The sequence below is a fragment of the Littorina saxatilis genome, linkage group LG17 (genome assembly GCF_037325665.1).
Source record: "Littorina saxatilis isolate snail1 linkage group LG17, US_GU_Lsax_2.0, whole genome shotgun sequence".
Taxonomy (NCBI): domain Eukaryota; kingdom Metazoa; phylum Mollusca; class Gastropoda; order Littorinimorpha; family Littorinidae; genus Littorina; species Littorina saxatilis.
This window is the reverse complement of record NC_090261.1, coordinates 44,727,391-44,746,046: the sequence shown is the minus strand read 5'-3', so window position 1 is coordinate 44,746,046 and position 18,656 is coordinate 44,727,391. Positions and strand designations below refer to the sequence as shown.

At 41.7% G+C, this 18,656-nt stretch overlaps 1 protein-coding gene across 1 annotated transcript; it reads left to right on the top strand.

The window, feature by feature from the left end:
* Nucleotides 1–3,862: 3,862 nt before the first annotated feature.
* Nucleotides 3,863–17,397, top strand: LOC138953293 (fibrinogen-like protein 1). Its single transcript, XM_070325091.1, has 4 exons — nt 3,863–3,913; nt 12,920–13,013; nt 16,236–16,407; nt 16,908–17,397. Exons 1-4 carry the CDS (start codon nt 3,863–3,865, stop codon nt 17,395–17,397), a joined length of 807 nt encoding a protein of 268 aa, XP_070181192.1.
* Nucleotides 17,398–18,656: the final 1,259 nt, after the last annotated feature.

Sequence of the window (18,656 nt, the reverse complement as noted above, 5' to 3'; positions counted from 1 at the left end):
CATCTTTGATTGCGAGTGGTTAGCAAACCGGGACCCGGGTGGTTATCCGCACGGTACCCGTGTTTCAAAGCATGGCTCCCTGGGTTGATTGTGCACTTGTTTTCTCACTACCAAAATGATGACAAAAACGATGTTTGATGGTTTGTTGACAGACCAGCTTTTTTGTCGGTCCTCGGGGGGGATATCGACTTTTGTTTCATATTTATTGACCGCGGCCTTCGGCCTTGGTCAATAAATATGAAACAAAAGACGATATGCTCCCCCTCGGACAGACAAAAAAGCTGGTCTGTCAACAACCCATCAAACATCTTATAATGTCATGTTTACTCTTAAAATGTGATCACAATTAACGAAAACAGGTTAACTAGTAGTAGTACTACGATCAAAATTTAAGAAATCGATCCAAAAATGATTTCATCTTATTCTTTATCATTTCCTGATTCCAGAAACATATAGATATGATATGTTGTCTTTAAAACAAGCTCAGAAAGTTAACAAGAATACAGAAAAGCGCGCTTTCCCGCTTAGCGCAATACGCTACCGCGCTATTCTGGCTCGTCAATTTAAATGCGTTTTGCACGTGGGAAGTGAGCGATTTTCTTCTCGCGGGGATTGACGAAGCTGTATTGTCTTGGTGAAAAATTGCAGTGCCGCGTTTAGTTTCATTCTGTGAGTTTGACAGCTTGACTAAATGTTGTATTTTCGCCTTACCCGACTTGTTTTAATTGTGTTTTATTCTTGTTCATTTCATTTGTTTGCTTGAGCATTTGTAGGAATGGTTGCTTTTCTGTTTGTATGTTCCTTGCCTTTGTTTCTTGAGAGGTCTGTTTGTATCCTTGTTTTCTTGCTAAACCAGTTTCTTTTGACGGTTTTGTGTATGGGTCGGTGGCCTTCATTAATAAGATATGTGTCAATGTTAGTGTAGGTTTGCGTCGTCAACATTCGGTTACAGTTCAACTATTGCTTAATCAATGACACCTCAGCTTTGACCACTATACTGGCGTTGCGGTAAATGAAATGGAATTTTTTGTTCTGCTGTTTACTCCACTACCTTTTGTGTACGATTCGATTTACAGGCCAGGAGAATGGTTGACAAGAAATTAACCCACGGATCAATTGAGACCTGATCAAGCAAGAAACGGATATGTTGACTGAAACTGTTATTCGAAAAAAAATACAATTTAGACACGCTTGCATCTTCACGCAATATCAATATAACCACCCTGCTCCACCTCTCTCTCTCTCTCTCTCTCTCTCTCTCTCTCTCTCTTCTCTCTCTCTCTCTCTCTCTCTCTCTCTCTCTCTCTCTCTCTCTCTCTCTCTCTCTCTCTCTCTCTCTCTCTCTCGTGACCCCCACCCCATCCTCCATTTCCTCGCCCCACTGTTTCCTTTACAACATTTACGAATGTCTTGCGACCATGTCACGATCATTACGAATTATTGGCAAATTCTATTCGCAAGGGCAATTCGGAACAGTGTAAGAACAGTATTACGAACAATGCGAATTGCATACCTGCTTAATTCGTAAAATGTTTGCAAGCACTCGCAACACTCGCAAGGCCACTCGCAACGTTCGTAATACATCCGCAAGAAATTCGTATAAATGGATTTGTATGCATTCGCAATGATCGGTAGAAATTCGCAAGCACTTGGAACCATTCGTAAGACATTCGCAAGAATTCGTACGGCTTCGAATTTTCAATATTTTTTCCTGTCCATTCGTCTCTTTTTTTTGCCGAATACAACATGTTTACATTCGCAAGGATATTCGGCACATTGTACGACAGGCATTCGTTCGTTCGTTCGTTCTCTCTCTCTTCCTCTCTTTCTCTCTCTCTCTCTTTCTCTCTCTCTCTCTCTCTCTCTCTCTCTCTCTCTCTCTCTCTCTCTCTCTCTCTCTCTCTCTCTCTCTCTCTCTCTCTCTCTCTCTCTCTCTCTCTCTCTCTCTCTCTCTCTCTCTCTCTCTCTCTCTCAACGTGTCAGTGTGTTCACGTCAATCATCAAATAAGCAATGCTATTTCTGATACACACACACACACACAACATTCAATTTGCGTTTCGAATTTGTTGTTCGCCTTCGCAATAGTTCATCCCCCCTCCCCCTTCTCCCTCATCATCCTCTCTCTCCTCTCCCTCTTCCCCCTCCTTCTTATTCTCCTATTATTTTTTTCTTAAACCATGCAGAAGAGAATTCGTTTCATTTGCACGCCTCGAATACTTCGAATGAACTGTAGTTTAAGCGCAAAAACAAGGAATGTCGATGTCATCAACTGCAAGTGAAATGGTACTGCTGAAAGTTTGTTGCATCTGAATGATCGACTTTTTGAAATTCTCTATTCGCTTCAATTGGACTCGACGGTTCAGTGAACAGAAACCAACCACAAAACACAGAATGAAACTTGTCCTTGAAAAAACAATCCATTTATCAGAAATGTACCCAAAACGGCCCCTAATATTCGACCTTGCCCTACACACGTCTACTGTTTAAAGATTGTAATGATGATATTTTTGTTCTGAGTCATGAAGGCAAGTGATGTTTACGTAAACTTAAATGACACTCATACAGGGTTTTTCATTAATTAGAAAATGTGAATATCGCTGCGGATTACCTCCTTCCTTAAAAGATATTCAAACCAAGTTTAAACCAAGTTAAAAGTTCTAACGAAAAGCCAACATTTTGATTTCCACATGTTTTGAATGTGGAATCGTTGTGGAATCGTCTCGTAAGTTGTGTGTTTGTTTGGTTGGTTGGTTTTAAATTCGTTTTAAAATAACAGCCCAAATTTCATTTCCAAAAGTGCATGTATCTGAGACGAATTAGTTTTAGCCGATATGTTTCGTGAGTAGAGAGGTGTGTTTTCTGTAAGCTGTTACCACCAAACAAATGGGCAATAACAATAGAAACAGGACCAAGATCTCACCATTCGATCCTTTACAATGTTTACAATAAAAAAAAAACCCGTCATTTGTCGATTGGTTTATTTAGATAGAAAAATATCTTCCCGCATGTCATTGTTTTATTTCAAATAGCGGTCACAAACTGTGACAACTAGATTAACATCTTCCTCCAAAAAAGTGTTTGTTCAGATTCGATCTTTAAATTCGGTCCAGAAACATGTTTACTTACCATGTTCACCATACATTAAACAAATCAATCGTCCTCTGGTTTACTCTTTGAACAGAGCGACGTCATATTTATTTCTGTGGGTTGCTGTTTTCGTAACAAGTCTTCTTTTTTTTTGAGGGACTGGGTTGTTAGCCCAGTGCCCAACCCCCAACCTGGAGGACCATTGGATTGCGCTTTGTCAGACCTCTACCCTTCGACCTGGCTTAGCTCTATGGGTCGCTGAGGCACGCAAGCCCCCCGACCACGTCAAGGTGGCAATCCATCGTGCACCCATTACAGGTGGTCAAGACGGGGTTTATGTGGGTGTACAACTTCAAACAAGTTATCAAGAACCCTGCCAATGGACAAGGATCCTCATCAGACCAGACTGTTTGTCCAGGTTTGATCTCAACATTCCAACCCTTACCATGTTCACTTTATGAAAAGTACATGTATGCATGTGCATTAAATTATTCACCTGTCCGCGGAATTATTCTTTAGACAGAGTGAAGTCATATTTTTGCTGCTGTTGTTCAACCTAAAAAAAAAAGGGGGGGTCACGAACCAGGCCCCCTCAACAAAGATCTTCATCAGGCCATGCTGTTTGTCCAGATTCGATCTCAATATATTCAATTGTCATGAAAACTTTCGCGAAGTACCTGTGCACTACACGAGTCACGATTCAACCGTCAGCGGAATTATTCTTTAGACAGGATGAGTTCATACTTTTTTTTCTGCCGGTGCATAACCACAAACATGGCCCAAGACTGTGCCAACTGGACCAAGATCTTCAAAAGACCACTGTTGGTTAGGTAATATATAAACTGTGCAAAAAACGTATTGCGCCCATTTTCGTACCCCAACTAAAATATTCATTCCCGTGTCATTTCATTCAAACAAAAGACCCTCCACTTGGCTATCTGGCACACTTTTCGGATCAAAGATTTCTGTTATAGGTATCACGTGACCGCCGCCGTAAGGGTACCCCCAAAATCAGAATAGGCGTAACTTGGCAACTTTTACATACGAGGAGAAATCCAAATCAATCATCTATCCAGAACAGGTTGTTTTGTTTTGCTATCTTGCGTATCTCTTGTGTTATGTCATTTCTACTGATGCAGGTGTAGAGCGCATGAGCAGTAGAAAACAAAAGGTTTGTGCGTGCATTTTGAGGGGTACTATGACAAAAAGCGCTGTATTTCAGCAATGACTGAATGGATTGCTTCAAAACTTTCCGTCGGTCATTAACCTACAACAGCGGTCAAGTACCTACAACAGTGGTCAAGTACCTACAACAGTGGTCAAGTACCGTGCTAATTGCACAAAGCTAGTGATCAGAACATACTGTTTTGTCCAATCTCGATCATCTGTACTTTCACAAAGTACCTGTGCATTAAACAAGTCATTAGAATTATTCTTCAAAATATGGTCATTTTTTTCTTCCTGTGTATAACCTCCAAAGTGGACGAAGATCTCCATCGGACCATACTGTGTGTCAAGAGTTGGTTTCAACCTTCGATCTCTTATAATGTATACTTTTTGAAAAGCACCCGTGCATTAAACAGTTCACTGGTCAGCGGATTATTCTTTAGACAAGGTGATGTCACATCCTTTCTATTGGTGTTTAACTTCAATGAGCGGTCACGAATCATGCTAACTGAACCTAATTTTTTTTTATTAATCCCTAATCATCTTTACTTTCCAAAAGTGTCCGCGCTTTAAACAATTCACTCATTAGTGTAATTGTGCTTTAGACAGAACGAAGAAATGTTTATTCTGCCAATGTATAACCTCGAAGAGTGGTCACGCAGCGTGCCAACTGGACAGAGATCTTCATCAGACAGTACAGATTATACAGATTAGATCACAGATTTCGATCCCATATCAAGGCACTTGTCAGTCATTTTGTACATTAGACAGAGTGAGGTCTTGTCTTTTGTAAAAGTACTTAAAAATCATTGTCTCCCAGGTACGGATATATCCGTACCCACTCACATGGTTCTATCTGACCAGGTACGGATATATCCGATCAGACTGTTAGCTTCAGTCGCTTCTTGTAACGTCCATCTAACGCCTGCATTCCAGCGTGTTGATACACAGTTACTACACAGTTACTACAATTCTGAGTGACCTGCTGCAGCACAGCTGGTCTCGGCTAAAACAAACTTGGTCAACATAGGTGGGGCAGAAAGTGTTTTAACCTCAGAAAGTGTTCAAGAATGGTGGACAAAAGGGTCAAAGATCTTGGCCACCACGCGGTTTGGCCAAATTCGATAATACTGAATTCGATCCCACGTCATTTTGGCTAACAAGACCTTTCCATCTCGGTAATTGATTTCCAATGTCGGATAAAATGGTAATGGAAACCATCCACGGGTCGCCTTAAACCAACACCGCCACAATGGAAGAAAAGCACTATGCAAAGAAAACGCGGCTGACATCAGTATCGGTAAGAATTACTTCTTCAGACGTACATGTGTGCACAGAAATAGGCAAAGAGACGAAGGCAGTATTTCGTGTTTGAACATACACACTGACACACAGAGAGATAAACGCACCGATATACACGCACAAGCACACACGCACACGCGTATGTTCGCGCATGTACGCGCCCGTGCAAGTACGCACCGATTATACACGTACGTTCTGTGTCTGTAAGACAATACATGTATATATATATGTACCTCTGTCAAGAGGGAATACTACGAGTGTGTGTGGGTGTGTGTGTGATTGTGTGTGTGTGTGTGTGCGCGCGCGTGCTTGTGCTCGTGCTTGTATGCGTGCGTGTGTGTGCGTACACGCGTGTGGGTGTGTGTGTGCGTGCGTGCGTGCGTTCTTGCGCGCGTGCGTGCGTGTGTGTGTGTGTGTGTGTTTGTGTGTATGATGGTTGTGTGTGTGTGCGTGTGTGTGTGTGTGTGTGCGTGTGTGTGAGGGTGTGTGTGTGTATGTGTGTGTGTGTGGGTGTGTGTGTGTGTGTGCGCGCGTGCTTGTGCTCGTGCTTGTATGCGTGCGTGTGTGTGTGTGTGTGTGCGTGCGTGCGTTCTTGCGCGCGTGCGTGCGTGTATTTGTGTGTGTGATGGTGGTGTGTGTGTGCGTGCGTATGTGCGTGTGTGTGTGTGTGTGTGTGTGTGTGTGTGTGTGTACGTGCGTACGTGTGTGCGTGCGTGCGTGTGTGTGTGTGTGTGCATGTGTATCTGTGTGTGTGTTTATGTGTGTCTGCATGCGTGTGTGTGTGTTTGTCTGTGTCTGTGCATGTGCATGCGAAAATAATATTATTCTGTTCAAGGTCACAGTCCTCAGTTTTTCAATAAAACAATAAAGAAAAATTTAAACCATTCAACCATATCATGTCTGTGTTCGTTTCCGCGCCAGTGCGGTTCTCTACGCCCGTCTATCGATGTATTATTGTGAGTAAATACAAACGCCTCTCAATGCAATGCAAAAAACAACAGAGTTCAAGATGTCTTGCCGTTGAAAAGCACAATGGATGTCAAAGACAGAAACAGCGGCCTTTTTCAACGAACAAATAGAACAGCTACTCCCTTTTAAAAATAAAATCCAATAATTGTGGCACGGTCCTATTTGTGTTTGTTTTTAATTTTAATTTTTGTTAAAGGTTCAGCCCTTCTCGTGTATATAAGCGACCATGTACACCGGCATATATCTGATCAGGTTTTTACATGGGGGAAAAGTCATCCTTCCACTTGGACATACTTTATTTTATTTATTTTATTTACGAGGATTTATATCGCGCACGTATCTCACCACACAAGGCGACTCAAGGCGCATGTTACCCATTAATGCCGTGTGGATGCTTTTTGGGCAGACTGGGTTTTGTTTTTCAAAATAACTTCATTCGCGACACCTATGTCCGTTTGGGAAATTGATTAAAAAAAAATCCAACTCAGCATAGGACGCGGCTAGGCTGTTGACATTTGGTATACAGGGTGGTCCCAAAAAAAACACGCCCTATTTTCTTTTTGATCTCATTTTTGACTGCGACGAAAGATTTTTAAAAATTCTTCACCAAACAATAGCAGAATCATGGCAACGTATGTCTTGCAAATTTGGTTGAAATTGGTTTGTCCTTAGTAGTTGATAATCTGCTCTATCCAGGGTCTTCTTCGTAGAAGAACTGCTGCAACACGAACGTTGAAATTGTCCATGACTCGTCCAATTATGCGCCTGATTTCCCTTCTGATGTGGTCCAACAGAGCTGCCCGGGTCTGAGGATTATTGCCGTATATTCTGTCCTGGGTACTCCCACAGAAAGTAGTCGGGTGGGTTGCGATCAGGGGAATAAGGTGGCCAAGGGAAGTCAGTGCGTCATGAAATGAGCCTATCACCAAGAAAGAGGAGGCTGGCTAGAGAATAAGAGGATAAGGTGTTGCTGTAAGTTCATTGTTACGTTATTTTTTTACAATGTATACATGTGTATTTGGTGTTTAAATAGTATGGTTTTATTCATAGCTGACATGTAAAGCGCGGAGATCATAGTTTACTGTGGTTCGCGCTATATAAGCTGTCATTATTAGCATTATTATATTATTTTATTACCAATTCAGTGCCCCATATGGCTTTTTGACCAATCAGGACGGATTCTAGGTGACCCTCTAAATGTTATAACGTTCAGGCAGGGACCCTTTTTGTTTATCACGCTAAAAATTAACAAGACAAAGTAAAAATGTATTTCAACAATATCAGCGTGATTTATTCTAAAGAATAACACTTCTAATGCTGTCAGATAATACTCTCTGTATCCAAAAAAATACCGAAAAGCGAGTTTTGTCGGTGGGTGCGTTACGGAACAGCAAGGCACCGCCCATCGTCTGAGTGTGCAATGCCGACGGCTCACTTGAAATCTAAATGATCAAAGTTCGGAAAAATCAAGTGAAATTGCGTCACTCGCTTTATGTCAAATGTATCTTTACGTCATTTTTCATCCATCTGGAGTCGGTTCTAAATCTGTTGCTCTCTGTTCAACGAGAAAAAGCGAAGAAACCGAAACGCATGTTCAACATGATTTATCTTGTGAGATTGTTGTGTGTCAAAGGCATTTGACCTGTGAATATTCATCACGTCAGGTGTGTTACTCTGATTGGCTGACTCAGGTCACGAGAAATCTTTGACTGACAGGCATAATCAGGTAGAAGCGCTTGCGGCTGTTCTGTCTAATTCGCAGGGTCGCTTCGAAATTTCTTTTGGTCGAATTAAACGGTAATAAAACCGTTATTTTTAATATGCTGACTGTTAGCAAATGATAACAGACATGTCTCACAAACGATATCAACATTCGCCTAAAAGGCTCATGCTTGATATCTTTTTTCTCGACATGTCTTGTTATCATTTGCTAACAGTCAGCATATTAGAAATAACTCATAATATTATCAACTGCTAAGGACAGGCCAATTTCTACCAAAATGTGCAAGACATAATTTGCCATCATTCTGCTATTGTTTGGTGACGAAATTGTCTAAATCTCTCTTTGCAGTCAAAAATGAGATCAAAAAGAAAATATTTGAAGGTAGCTCTTTTCTCACGCAAAAGCCCGGTCAGATTTGTGGTGGTGAATATAATGGCTTGCACGATAGGCACTGTACATTTAATGCTCGTTGAAGAGGGTTTTTTCATGTGTCTCTGGACTGTCTCCACTGTGTAAAACGGAGGAAAACCACAAGTTGTGATATAGATAACGAGGACTGGTGATTAATTTTACTGATGTTTGCAGCAGTTGAAGGAAGACAGGAATTCAACATTTGTATGGCTTCATGTAGTTTTGGGACAGTTTTCCTTTGATGGTTTCTGTTGTGTTGGTATACGGACTTCTGTAAAACCAAATTCTTCAGCAACATAGGATCAGTGAGATCATTCGTGTTTTTGTGTGTGTCTGTGTATCAGTATTAATGCATGCATGTACCTTGGGGTGGTGTCCCTGCCTGCGTGTGTGAGTGTCTGTCTGTCTGTGTGTCTGTCTGTCTGTCTGTCGCTGTGTGTCTGTGTCTCTCTGTGTCAGTTTGCACTTTTCTTTTTCCTTGTCATTCTTAATCCATTTGCATTTGTGTGTGTGTGTGTGTGTGTGTGTGTGTGTGTGTGTGTGTGTGTGTGTGTGTGTGTGTATGTGTGTGTGTGTGTGCGTGTGTGTGAGTCTGTGCGTATATCTGTGTGTTTGTGTATGTGTGTGTGTATGTGTGTGTGTGTGTGTGTGTGTGTGTGTGTGTGAGGGCGTGCGTGTGTATGCGTGTGTGCGTGCGTGCGTGGGTGATTGCGAGTGTGTGTGCGAGTGTGTGTGTGTGCGTGCGCCACGGCGCGTGCGTGCGTGCGTGTGTGCTTGCGTGTGTGTGTGTGTGCGCGCGTGCGTGTGCGTGTGTGTGTGTGTGTGTGTGTGTGTGTGTGAATGGGGGATATTTATTGAGAATTTTCGAATGTGTTCATGTTGTTTTGGGGAATCTGTAGTCTACTTGTATAACATTTGTATTCTTCTTTTATTTTTATTGTAGAGTTCACTCTGAAAGTAAAAACCCCACTCCTTGGTTCCATCACCGCTGAGGGCGTCATGAAATTCCTGATCCTCCTCTGGATAGTGTGCGCTCAAACCAGTCTCTCGAAGTGTGAGAAGCAGTTACGTTTTTCTCGTGACAATACCTGTCCCAGTAAGGTGTTGTCTTTGGACAACTGTCAACTATCAGTAGCAGGACGAAGTTCCTTGCATTGTGCAGTCAAATGCAGCAGCCAACAGGGTTGCGTGTATTCAGCGTGGGATTCGAACCTGAGACAATGTCGACTGTGTCAGGCAAAGGTGGAACCTGACTGCAGTAACACAGATCCCGTTGCTCTACCTGCGTATCAATTGGTAAGTAAACAGGTTGATCAAGTATATGACTAAGTGCCAAATGGTGCTCACAGAACAGAAGACGGCCTTTTTTTTTTACAATAAAAATGTTTCTAAAACCGTGTGTCTGCTGAAAATTGGTGTGTGTGTGGATGAATGTGCGAGGATATAGTGGACATAATTTCGTGTGTCTGACTTGAACGGTTTTGAAGTTATTTTTGTTAAAAGTCAAAATTACCGCCAAAACCGGCCATCTGAAAACGGACATCGTGATACTTCGTGTTTTGAATATGCCACAGAAAAATAACAAGAAGCACAAATGCCTTGCATTTAGTTTGATTGAATGCCTTAAACATCGCTTAACAGACGAGACCAAACGTCAAATCTAAATCTCGACAGATTTTATTTTTTTCGATAACCGAATTTTAATGTGTCGCACGCAAGATGTGTCGTCATCACGGCATACATTTTTCAATCGCAGATATTTACTAAAGCTCTTTTTCAAAAACTCTGGAATTGATGTCGACACGTCAAGCGATAACGGTGTATCAAACTGCTGTCTTTCAAGTAATCCAGCAAAGACTGCAGAACTTTTGAACAGCATTTTTGAAAACGACCTGAACATACGTGCGACATAATGTTCGGTAATTAGCGGTTATTTTCTTTTAAAAACAAAACTTACATGTACAAAGATCTACTTCATCTAGGGAACCACGTGACACATTCTGTGTTCAAAATTTGTGAAGAAATCACGAACCACGAATGCGCTACCAAGTGTTGAAATTATGTCGTCAACATCTTTTGAGATCTTGCGTGCGACACTATCTTGCGTTCAACATAAAATGTCACTACCTTATCGAGTTTAATGGGAAAACTAACTATTTGTTGTCTTAGTTTAATCTTCTTAATTATAAGCGTAATAAAACCGAACTTCCAAGATGAATTTTAATTGAGATTAGCGAAAGAGCGGGTACGCAGTCGACCTTAAAGCAACAAAATGATAACACGAGCGTTTGTCGTGATGTCTTGCGTGCAACACATTCTCAAAAAAGAAAATATATCATTTTCTTAGACTTTTTTAGTTAAAACCTTGAAACTTCACATACATTTGGGGCTAAATCGCCCTCATGCATGGTAAAAGTCTTGTTGACCCTTGTCAAATTTCAAGGTCACGGCTGGGTCACATGGGGGATCAGAAAACGGAAGAAAAATATTTTTTCAGAGATTTTTGAAGCTAGAACCTTGAAACTTCAAACAACGCTTTTGCTTAATGATCATTCGACAAGGAAATTTTCAGGTTGATCTTTGAGAAATTTGAAGGTCATAGCAAGGTCTCGTGTTGGTAAAAAAACAAAAAACAAACGGAAATTAACCTTTTTCTCAGAATTATTCAAAGCAAGAACCCTAAAGTTCACACACGTTCGGGCTTAATAGCCTCCATACACGGTGGAAGTCTGGTTGACCTTTGTCTAATCTCAAGGTCACGGAATGGCCCATAATTTTTTTGTGTGAATTATCACTTTTTTCCGTTGTTTTTAAAGGCAGAGCCTTCGAACATCATAAACGCCGTAGCTCAATGATTCTCCGACACAAAGAAGTTCAGAAAGATCCTTCATATATATATAATGATGTAATTTCTCTGCATTCTCGCTCTTGACGTCATTCTATATTTAACTTTTCTTCAAAAGTACAAGCGATCGAGTTCACATTTTGGCATTTTTAGCAGCGCTTTCATTATAAATTTATAATTCAAACACCCATTCATTTGTGTAAACGTTAGGGGAAGGGCTCCTAATATGGCCCACTTTTTGTTTCACGCTGATAACTAGCTTGTTTTCTTGCGAAGAAGTTTTATTTTGTGTTTGGTAGTCCTTCTCTCTTAGGTTAACCGTTACGCCTAATTAGAGTGAAATAGCTTTGATAGATATTCAGCAAAAATTAAATACAGATAAAAACACAAATGGTCCATATTAGGTAGGAGCCTGGGCGCCTAATATGGACCACAGAAGCGGACTTCTCGAATCACTGTAAAAAGCCCCCTATACTTCAAAATAACATGATACAACTTAGTTTGCAAGTCAGACTAATCAAAATATGCTTTAGATTTATCTGATTCGGGTTGATGAGAGCATTATTTGAAGCACACCAGGAAACTAAAGAAGCTTATAAAAAACAGAGTGAAAATAAGTGAAATTATCAACTTCCACGAAAAAAAGACTATTTGTGATATTTTTTTTAAATCTCGAAGGCTAGTTATAGGTTATTTCCAGAAAGCCTCTGAATGAATTAATAAAAATAGCATTTAGCTTTTATTTTCTTCGATTTGTTGAAGGTGGTCCATATTAGGGGACTCACACATACTTTGAAATTTTGCAATTATTTTTTGTTTGACGTAGAAACTAGGGGTCAACACTGCTAAAATGTAACAAATACGGTGTCATATGTAGCAATTTTTGTGTGATAAAAGCTTTGACTGTGGATAGAAACGAGTCCGTTTTAGGCGGTAAATTTAGAGTGAACCCTGCCAAAAGTGAAAAAAAAGAGAAAAAGCCCAACGGTTTTGAGGTTTGTGTTTCTGCAACTGTTTTGACATGTGAAAGTTATCCAGAGAGGGTGAATACAGCCAATGAAATTGTTTTGAGCGCTCTAGCGCCGTTAGTTTGTCAGAACAGGAGGTGGTCCATATTAGGAGCCGGTCCATATTAGGAGCCCTTCCCCTATCTATTACCATATGGTTATCATCTGTTTTGGATTGTGCAGTCAGATTGCTTAAAATACTGTTCGACGTCGTCGTCGTTGTTGTTGTGGGTGGGGGTGGTGGTGGTGGTGGTGGTGGGGGTGGTGGTGGTTGTGGTTGTTGTTCCTTCCTTACTGTGCGCATGTGTGCGTGGATGTATGTCTTTGATATACTATATAGTCTAGACACAGATAGTTCTGATCCTGTTTAGTAAGACGCGATGCACATCTTTTCTTGATATTTTCAGGTGTGTGAAAACGGAGGAACTCTTAATGCCAGTCTTGGGGGCTGCTCCTGCGTTGCTGGCTTTGCCGGTCTTCAGTGTGAGCGTCTGATATATGGTAAGGTTACGGCATTGTTTTCCCCAACGCGTGGTCTTCATTTTCTTGTTGGTATTTGTCTCATCGTGCATTTTAACGTGTGTGTGTGTGTGTGTGTGTGTGTGTGTGTGTGTGTGTGTGTGTGTGTGTGTGCGTGCGAGCGTGCGTGCGTGTGTGCGTGTGCGTGCGTGCGTGCGTGTGTGTGTGTGAGTGTGTGTGTGTCTGTGTGTGTGTGTGTGAGTGTGTGTTTGCGTGTGTGTGTGCGGGCGTACGAGCGTCTGTCTGCCTGTCTGTCGGTCTGTTTGTCTGTCTGTCTGTTTGTCTGTCTGTCTGTGAAGATATTGAGAATGTGTTGTATTGTCATTTGTTTTGAATATCCCAGAAATTAACCCTGCTTATTGTTTTTAAATTATCGCAGCAACAAAGCTCTGGCATTGTAACCTAACTTTACCTTCCGCGTCTTCATTCAAACACCCATTCATTTCTCGTTCAAGTACCTTTCATTCAAATCAATTTGTATGTTACACAACGGTATATCATGGGGATGATGTCTTTGATACCCCGTCTCATTGGGCCCATGTCTCTTTGGGCCCCCGTCTCGTTGGGCCCCCGTCTCACTGGGCCCCCAAGTCTAGAAGATACTATGACCTTTCGGGGTCAATGTCATTTAAAGGTCAAAGGGGGATTTAGGCATTGCCGGCCTTCTTGTGAGTATTACCAGTCCGTCGAAAGCTGACGAATTGAAATAATCTAAAGTAATGAGCTGCGTCTACATCCCATTACTGGATTGCGTAAATGTGTGTAGATGGTTGTTTTGTCTTTTAGTTACCATGTAGAAACGTTTCTCCAGCTAAGAAACGTTTGTGAACCTGGCAGAATCATACACAACTGAAAACACTTCCACTGTACATGTGAAACAAGTCGCGTAAGGCGAAAATACAATATTTAGTCAAGTAGCTGTCGAACTCACAGAATGAAACTGAACGCAATGCCATTTTTCAGCAAGACCGTATACTCGTAGCATCGTCAGTCCACCGCTCATGGCAAAGGCAGTGAAATTGACAAGAAGAGCGGGGTAGTAGTTGCGCTAAAGAAGGATAGCACGCTTTTCTGTACCTCTCTTTGTTTTAACTTTCTGAGCGTGTTTTTAATCCAAACATATCATATCTATATGTTTTTGGAATCAGGAACCGACAAGGAATAAGATGAAAGTGTTTTTAAATTGATTTGGATAATTTAATTTTGATAATAATTTTTATATATTTAATTTTCAGAGCTTGTTTTTATTCCGAATATAACATATTTATATGTTTTTGGAATCAGCAAATGATGGAGAATAAGATGAACGTACATTTGGATCGTTTTATAAATTTTTATTTTTTTTTACAATTTTCAGATTTTTAATGACCAAAGTCATTAATTAATTTTTGAGCCACCAAGCTGAAATGCAATACCGAAGTCCGGGCTTCGTCGAAGATTGCTTGACCAAAATTTCAATCAATTTGGTTGAAAAATGAGGGCGTGACAGTGCCGCCTCAACTTTCACGAAAAGCCGGATATGACGTCATCAAAGACATTTATCAAAAAAAGGAAAAAAACGTTCGGGGATTTCATACCCAGGAACTCTCATGTCAAATTTCATAAAGATCGGTCCAGTAGTTTAGTCTGAATCGCTCTACACACACACACACACACACACACACACACACACACACGCACAGACACACATACACCACGACCCTCGTTTCGATTCCCCCTCGATGTTAAAATATTTAGTCAAAACTTGACTAAATATAAAAAGAACACGTGCCAAAGTCCCAAGTAAATATATTCTTAGAGCGGCACAGGCTAGATCCCCGATCGCGCACGAGTACCGGCGCCCAGACTGCCTTCTTGAAACTGTCTAACCAGATCTAACTAGCATCACGTTAAATTAACGTGGAGGGGTTGTACCTTTGATTTGCATTGCTGAATACAGAATATACCGTTCAGGCTTGTTTATTAAGCTGGGGGCCCAACGAGACGGTGGCCCAATTACACGTTTTCTTATTACTATAGAAAAGTGTAGGGGCCCAATGATACGGGGGCTCAATTAGATGGGAGTTAAAAGGGGACAGGGACCCAAAGAGACGGGGACCCAATGACACGTTTTGTTATTTGCTACAAAAAAGTGTGGGGGCCCAATGAGATGGGGGCCCAATCAGACGGGGGTCCAATCAGACGGGGGCCCAAAGAGCAATCCCCCTATCATGATTCAGGTGAATAAGTCTTCGATCAACCATTTGAAATCTATCCTCCACAACACGTTCCACCTTCAGTCGTCAAAACAATCATGAATGTAATGAGCTCTTCTGTTGAATGCAGTCTCGTAGCTCAGTTGCTGGATCACTGAACCTGCGATCCTCGGGTCACTGGTTCAAATCCAGGCCGGTTCGAACAGCGGCCAACTTTATGTGAAGACGGTACCAGCGTACTAACCCAGTGTGTCACCGCCGTGACAAGTTAAAGTTCTCGATCATTTTGCCAGAAGTGAAGGTGGTACCGAGTGGATGCAACGCACATTTCCCGGCAATGGGTCTATAACTTTTCAAATCAAATAAAATTAAATCAAATCTCGTGCATGAGTTCATGAAAGCCAAAGAAGCAATTGCAAACTTCTGCTGACATATCCCCTTCATCACATAACTCAACTATTTATTCCCTTTTCTACACTTTTTTGTCTCTTTTTTTCTTCATGTACGCAAATACGTAGAGACCAGACGTATCATTCACTTCCTATCAACCTTTTGTTTATTTACACCATTCCATAATTTTCTGTCATACGGGTATTTCATTCTTCGTTCCATTTTGCCGCAGTCCCAGTATCTGTTCAAATTCCGTATTTTGTCATGTTTTTTCCCAAATTTGGTTCTTGACACATTCTTGTGCGTTTGACTTCCTGAATCCATTGATTTTAATCTGTTTCTACGAATACCTATGAGGACTAAATAAACTATGATGATGAACGCAAGTCGGAATACCTGACACAGGAGTGTGGAAGAAGAAAACCGCTCGCCAATCAAATTCATTTAATTGTTCAGCAAAGTTACGAAATATTTTCAAGCAAATCGTTATAGAAGTATCTAAGCTACAGCAGAGCGAATGTCCCTTGACCTTTTTAAGGTTCAATTCGGCAGAAAACGATCCCAAAATGGCTATTCAGATTAAATAAGTTTAATATTGAACTTTGCTCTATTTCTGCAGATTGCAAAGAGGGGGAAGACCTTGATTATCCCAGTGGTGTGTACGACATCAAGCCGCCAAATGCGCCAGTGTCTTTCAACGTACGATGTTGGATGGAGTGGGGAGGTCGTACGTACCTCACATTGCGCCAATCGAACAGCCTTCTCTTCAATCGAACCTGGCAGGAATACAAGTAAGTCTTTTGTTGGGTCTGTGATGGTGGTTGTCATCCGGCGTCATCGTCGTTGTCATGGAAGTAGTGGTCGGGTCATGTTGAAGTTGTTGTAGCCGGTTCATGTGTTGTTGGTGTTGTTTTTATTATTATACTTCTTGTCTTTGATTACTTGGATGACGTTTTATGACGATCTCAGCTCCTGCTGTTATTGCTCTTGTTGTTGCTCCTGCTGTTGCTGTTGCTGCTGCTGCTGCTGCTGCTGCTGCTGCTGCTGATGATGATGCTGCTGATGATGATGATGATGATGATCCAGGCTTTTATATGCGCAAAGGACATTGCAACACAAGCATTTACACCAAAAATCTAACGGTTGTGTTTCACGAAGTTATCATTTACGAATACTTGCATTTTACGGAGAATGTGTATAAGTGAAAACAGGCTTTTATCACACAAAAGCCTGGTAGTTTACACAATGGGTAGGAAGGCATTTCTAACCAGCAGTCATATACTCTTGACAGGAACGGCTTCGGCAATCTGCAGGGTGACCACTGGCTGGGACTGCAGCAGATATATTACCTGACCAACAGTGGTCTCGCCTACGAGCTCCTTGTCCAAGTCAACCGCAAAGAGAACGGCGTTTACCTCCAACAATATTATTCGAATTTTAAAATCAGCAACGAGGCGAGCTACTACCGCTTGTCCTTCAGTTCTTCATCGCCCAATGAAGACCCCGCGAAAACACTCGGTGACAGCCTCTCTTCAGCGCTTGGTTCTCGCTTCAGCACCTATGACGCAGACCATGATGATGACGACACTAAAAACTGCGCTCTACGTCATCAAAGCGGGTGGTGGTTTCCCTCGCCCTGCAACCTGACGGAAGGGAATCCTCTGGGAAGACTGGCGCGGCCAGATGATGAAGTGTGGTCCGGGAAATCAGAGGATGTTTTCTGGTTGAATGACTTGGGGACCGTGGCACCGTGGACATTTGGGATGTGGCTTTTCAGATAGTAAGATTAGCTGGCGTCTATTTCGTATGATTGCAGTCCAAGCGAAAACATAGTTACATCACTTTCTTAATTCTTGCAAAGATCATAGTGTATAAAACCCTCATCAAGACAGAAATGTCATTGTCTATACGCATGGTAATTAATGAATTAATTAATGATAAGTAACAAACAGGTCTTTATCCTGTGGGTGGACAGTTGTTAAACGTAGACCCTACAGCTTTTATTTGTCATCCTTATGGTTTTACAAATGATCTTGTGGCGATCATTCTTTTTTGAGGATGTTCATTTCATTTCAGTGCTTGTTATTATCTCAGGTGCCAAGAGAATGGTTCCGAATAACTCTCATTTACTCTATTACACATGTCGTATGCAATTAGAGCGCTTACTTCCCTTTGTTTATCAGATGAATGGTTTTACTACGTAGGCTGTTCCATAATTATTTAGAATCTCGGAAACGGAAACACATCCCAACAATCTAACCAGGCCATTTTCTAGACCAATCCTTCCCTAGCCGACACCCAACTGGCCATCCTCTCAAACGTTCTCATTCAGGCCTGGGACCTCGTGACATCAGCTATACCTGGTATGGCCCTCGTGAAGGCTCGGACAGAGTCTATAACCGTGTTTCCGCGGCTATTTCTTGAAATCCGATAACAGGCTGAACTAGTATGGGGAGATGTCAAGAAAATAGGGTGGATGCAACCAGCAGCAGTGCTCCCTTTGGTGCCAAGACATCTGTTGTCGCAAAGGCATGCATAGACAGGTGAGTGGTCGTATTACAGTATAAGCCCTCAAATACCCGTGTTTGGACGGTGTTTGTGCCAAGCCTCGAATATTTTCGAACATTAGTGGTGGACACAACAGTCAGACGTGACTGTATGCCTATCCTCAAGAGTCACAGTGTTTAAATGCCTTGATCTAGCGACGAAAGATGCAAACAATTTGTTGGGCTTCTTGTTATTTGAACTTGGCTGGGGTTGGGTCACCTGGTTAAACACCCGTACAGGCGACAGTTGTTTGGTTTCAGAGTGGAACTAATTAATCCAGGTTTTGTCACCACTGACGATATTCCATGTTGATTTGGACAAGCCATTGCTGATTTTTGTCAAGTATTGTCAGGCAACACTCTGCCCTACCCCTCTTTTTCCCGTCACTGGGTTCATGTGGTACCCCGGAACCGGCAAATCGCTTTGGGGCCATTAATATTTGTGTAAGATCTTTTCAAATGCAGAGCTTTTAATGCCAAGGGCATATTGCATC